Here is a 5,296-nt window from a genome sequence, read left to right on the forward strand (position 1 = left end):
TGAAGTTGGCACGGTTTTCGAAAATGGAGTAGGGGAAGCGTTTAACTGACCCTCAAAACTTCAAGAAGCGCAAATGGCTCTTTTCAAATATTAACGAACTCAAAATAATGAAATTGTTTAAGAAAATTATGTCTATTTGAATGGTAGAAGTAGTTTTGTAAGGAAAACTAATACAATTACTGTAGGAATAGCATGATTGGAATTTAATTTTTAAATCCCGCGCCAACTTTTCGTCTGTCAAAAGTTGAAAAGTCAAGCGCTACGTGACGCCATCAAAAAAAATCCATATCGATTAGATGGTTTTTTTGATGGGCAAGCGCTGAGCATCATGACGTCAAAACCGGAAGCTTAGTAAGCACTGTCATCAAAGAGGGTTACTGAACGTGCCCTGGGAGTTCCCGTCAGTGACTTCACCAGATTTTTAGCGGAAAATGTTTCACGAGCCTTAAACCTACCCGTGGTTGGAATTGTAAGCCTAACAATAAATAGTTTTGGAAATAACGATCAAGAAGCTGTCAAAAGAAGGAAAGTAAATCTAACCTTAGAAAACAAGAATAACCAAAATAAGGCAGTAGAAATTATAGCCATAGAGGTACCTTATCTATGCCAAGCCATCACCACCATTGACTGCAAGGAGATAGAGAAACACATGAATAGCCTAGGTATGACATTAGCCGACGAACCCGAAGAGTCCGCGAGAAGCGGGTCGGACATTGGCATACTAATAGGAAGCGACTATTATTGGGAAATCACAACGGGCACTATCGAAAGAATGGGCAAATCTCTAGTCGCACAAGAAACAACATTAGGATGGGTTTTGCAAGGCCCACAATCTTCTCCTCCTTTACCAAAAGAATATTGACAAGTAACGTCTATGCGTGTTGGAATAGAAGAGAAGAAAGTATCCGACACGTTAAAGTCATTTTGGGAACTAGAATCCCTCGGGATAGATGCAAAGAAAGACGAAAACCCCCATAGTGAAGACTTTATGACTTTATTTGAACAAACTACTACATTCATAGACAATAGATACCAAGTTAAACTACCATTCATAATAGAAAAAACCGTCCTTCCTAATAACAAAAGTGTAGCCTACAAACGCATGAAAAGCCTAGTGCGAAGATTTAATAGAGACCCTGTTTACTTTCAAGATTACAAGGATATAATTAACGAACAATTAAAAAATGGAATCTTAGAAAGGGTAGAGACAATTGAATCAATTCCAGGAACGTACTATATGCCACACCAATTGGTAACTAGGGTATTTAGTACAACTCGCTTGCGTGTCGTATGTGATGCATCATCACACCAAGAAGGGGTACCGTCTTTAAACGACTGTTTGTCGGCGGGACCAACCTGAACCCAGACCTTCTACTACTATTACTACGATTAAGAAATCATAAGATCGCGATAACCGCAGATATCGAAAAAGCCTTCCTTCAAGTGAGAATAGACCCAGAAGATCGGAACTCGTTGAGAATGTTATGGATCTCAGAGTTAGACACAAATGAATTCCAAGAATTACGCATGACCCGAGTCCCATTTGGGGTGACGTCATCTCCCTTCCTCCTAGCCGCGACCATTAAATGTCACCTTAAAAAATATCACAGCGGAAGAAAGGAAATTATAGTTCTAGGAAGAGATCTATACGTAGATGACTTGTGTAGTGGCGACAGTGATCCTAAAGCTGCCCTCGACCTTTCACAAAATATCAATAGTGTCATGAAAGAAGCAGGAATGACATTGAGAAAATGGAACACTAGCTCAAAAGAACTAAAACGCATGTGGGGTCATAAAGGCTTATCAAGCGAAGGTGTCACGTTTGAAGGGGAGGAAGGGGAGAAAGATTTCAAGATCATTGGGCTACTCTGGAAATCAGAAGAAGATTACTTCACCTTTAATCTACAAAATTTGATTCATTTTATCGAAGGAATAAAGAACAACAAACGCTTCATATTAAGCGCGGTAGGCCAAATTTTAGACCCAATCGGAGTACTAAGCCCGTATACCCTCAGGGCGAAACTTTTATTTCAATCCTTGTGGGAACAAGGCTTCGAATGGGATCAGGAACTTCCCCAAGAAATAAGCGAGCAGTTCAGACAATGGTGTAAAGAGCTTCCCGAATTGCGACACATAAAACTTCCCCGTCACTATTTCAATGAAACGGACAATGTTAAAACAAGAGAAATACATTGTTTCTGTGATAGTAGCATCAAGGCATATGCCTGCTTTATTTACATACGCTATACATCGAAAGAGCATGAAATACATACATCATTTGTAACCGCCAAGGCTAGAGTGGCTCCTTTAAAACGACTTGCCTTACCAAGATTAGAACTAATGGCTTGCTTGCTTTGTTGTCGTTTGGTAAAGAACATAAAGAGCGTATTTCAAACCGACGCATTAAAGGTGCGAATGTGGACCGATTCGATGATAGCGTTGCACTGGCTAAAGGGTTCAGCAAAATCATGGAAGCCCTTCGTTTCAAACCGAGAAGCTGATATACAGCAAGCATCCGACCCCTTAGATTGGATGCATTGCCCAGGGGAAAATAACCCTGCAGACTTGCCTACACGAGGCTTATCAGCCACAGCCCTAAAAGAAAACGAACTCTGGTGGCACGGACCCCTCTGGCTGAGACAGGAGGAAGAAAACTGGACCGAACAAAGCACCGTAGCCCTTAGGGCATAAGACAAAATTGACGTAGAAAGGAGGAAAACGGTACTAAGCGTGAGCGTGAATTGTAAAGAAGGACTTTGCATTCAAAATCTCATCGACTTGAATAAATATAGCAAATTAGACACGGTTCTAAGGATTACGGCTTGGATGTACCGATTTGTTGCTAATTGCAAGAAGAGAGATACAAGGCAAGGTGCCCTAACAGCATCTGAGTTACTAATCGCGGAACAAAAATGGATAAGATCAGAACAAATAGAAGACTTTCAAGACGAAATAACGTCACTCAAAAACAAAACCAACATAAAAAGAACTTCAAACATATTAACTCCAAAACCCTTTCTTAACGCGGAAGATATTCTATGCGTGGGTGGAAGGTTAAAAAATCAATCTTAACCTTTGAGGAGAAGCATCCAGCTATCCTAAACAAGAAGAAACGCTTTACAGAACTTATAGTTTGGCGAAGCCACGAAGACGTTTTTCACAGCGTTGTGACTGCAACATTCACTAAATTACGATCTCGTTATTGGGTTCCCGCTGGTCGGCAATTAGTGAAATCTTTATTGAAAAAATGCCACCTATGTAAAAACCTTAGCTGCAAAGCAGGCAAACTTTCCACCGCACCTTTGCCAAGGGAAAGAATTGACCAAGTTCCACCCTTCCAAGTAGTTGGCATCGATTTTGCAGGACCTTTATACGTAAAAACTAATCAAACGTCCGAAAAGGCATACATCTGCTTAATCACGTGCGCGGTAACACGGGCCATTAACCTAGAGCTTGTAGGCTCTTTGACAACGGAGGACTTTCTGTTAGCCTTCAGAAGAATGATATGCAGGCGTGGTTTACCAAGTGATGTTTACACCGACAACGCAAAAACATTCACAAAAGCGAATGCGGACCTTAAAACCATATGGAACAATCTAGATACACCTGAACCGAAAGATTTTTTTGGCAAAAAGGGTATCACATGGAGATTCATATCGGATAGAGGTTCCTGGTGGGGTGGTTTTTGAGAGCGAATGGTGAGGACAACGAAAAGCCTCTTAAAAAAGGCCCTTGGCCATTCATCCTGCAACTTTCAAGAACTACAAACAATATTAAGAGAAGTTGAAGCGGTGATAAATTCGCACACCATCACCTTTGACAATACAAGCGTCGACGAGCCTTCCCCCCTTACCCTCTCGCATCTGCTTATAGGAAGGAGACTCACGAGCTTACCTCCACAAAAGGTGAAACCAACCGATTTCACGACTAGCTCCCAAAGGGAAACCGCCAAGAGGCTACGGTATAGACTGGCCTTAATGGACCGTCTCAGTAAGAGGTGGAAAAACGAATATTTGTTAGATTTGCGATCTGCCCATCACAGCAAACTTGCGAAAAACGAAACTATAATGAAAGTCGGGGACGTCGTTCTAATACACGACGACAAATTACAAAAACAAATGTGGAAAATGGGTGTTCTAAATGAAACTCAAATTGGTCGCGATAGCAAGGTACGGGCTTGCATAGTGCGAACCGCGAACGGAAATCTTTTACGGAGGCCAGTCCAATTAGTCTACCCCTTAGAAATCTCTGATAATGAAATAAAAGCATTTAAACATTGAAAACATTTAAAATTACATAAGCAAATTTAAATTTAAAATTGAAATTAAAAATCTTTGAAGACATTTAACAAATTAAGATTAAACCTAACTAAACACGGTAAAACGTGAGAAAGTTATGCATAAGAAAACAAAAACAATATAACAAATACTATGTATTTCGCGGGGGAGTGTTAAATCCCTCGGATAGTTTTCTCTCTTTATAAAAAGTTGTTTAGCACTTTAAACCCAAAAGGGGACCTAATGACACAAAATGTGCATACTGTTAAAAGTCGCCGTACAGGCTCAGTTATATCTTAAACACAATAAAAACGAGAAAGCTCCCTTTTCGCACACATGTGTCGATTTTAAGTTTCCGTACGGTTTACTATTCAATACAGAAGAGAGTAAAAGCTCCTATTTCCACATCTGTATCTTTTTTAACGATAAGAAAATAATAAAACATTCACGCTTGCCTGTATTAACTAAAAAGGTTGAGAAGCTACCCTAAAATCTGTACGTTGAACCATGTAAAAAGTAGGGGAAACCAATTTTAGAAACTGTATAACCTTATGGGCTATAATGCCCAAAAAGAATCACTCTTCTCCGAACTTTGCTAGAGAGCAGATCACAAAAAGACTATCTAAAATTCTGAAGTAAATAAAGATCTTTAAAACTTGCAATACTTGTAAATTGAATTCGTAGCGTTAAGTATAGCTACTAGTTCGGCGACTAGCGACGCACGATTGGAAATACTACTGAAAGTATCCTTTTTGAAAGCCTTTCTAAAAGTCTTTAGGAAGGCAAGGGTAGTCTCCAAGTGAGACATGGTTGGTCTCCAAAAGAGCCAGTCTCCAAATGAGACATGGTTGGTCTCCAAAAGAGACAGTCTCCAAATGAGACATGGTTGGCTCCAAATGAGACATGGTTGGTCTCCAAAAGAGACAGTCTCCAAATGAGACAATGGTTGGACTCCAAAAGAGACAGTCTCCAAATGAGACATGGTTGGTCTCCAAAAGAGACAGTCTCCAAATGAGACA

The 5,296-nt window shown here is 40.2% G+C and overlaps 2 protein-coding genes across 2 annotated transcripts; both read left to right on the forward strand.

Annotated features, from left to right (window-relative positions):
* The first annotated feature begins 874 nt into the window (after positions 1 to 874).
* LOC149713724 (uncharacterized) lies at positions 875 to 3,689 on the forward strand. The gene is made up of 4 exons (XM_089844411.1): positions 875 to 1,337; positions 1,421 to 2,668; positions 2,750 to 3,042; positions 3,087 to 3,689. Exons 1-4 carry the CDS (start codon positions 875 to 877, stop codon positions 3,687 to 3,689), a joined length of 2,607 nt encoding a protein of 868 aa, XP_089700537.1.
* A 6-nt stretch (positions 3,690 to 3,695) lies between these two features.
* Positions 3,696 to 4,280, forward strand: LOC149713725 (uncharacterized). Its single transcript, XM_089844424.1, has one exon. The coding sequence runs from the start codon at positions 3,696 to 3,698 to the stop codon at positions 4,278 to 4,280; it is 585 nt and encodes a 194-aa protein (XP_089700550.1).
* Positions 4,281 to 5,296: the final 1,016 nt, after the last annotated feature.

The sequence above is a fragment of the Phalangium opilio genome, unplaced genomic scaffold (assembly GCF_054372755.1).
Source record: "Phalangium opilio isolate 3A_F unplaced genomic scaffold, DU_Popi_V2 ptg000009l_1, whole genome shotgun sequence".
NCBI lineage: Eukaryota > Metazoa > Arthropoda > Arachnida > Opiliones > Phalangiidae > Phalangium > Phalangium opilio.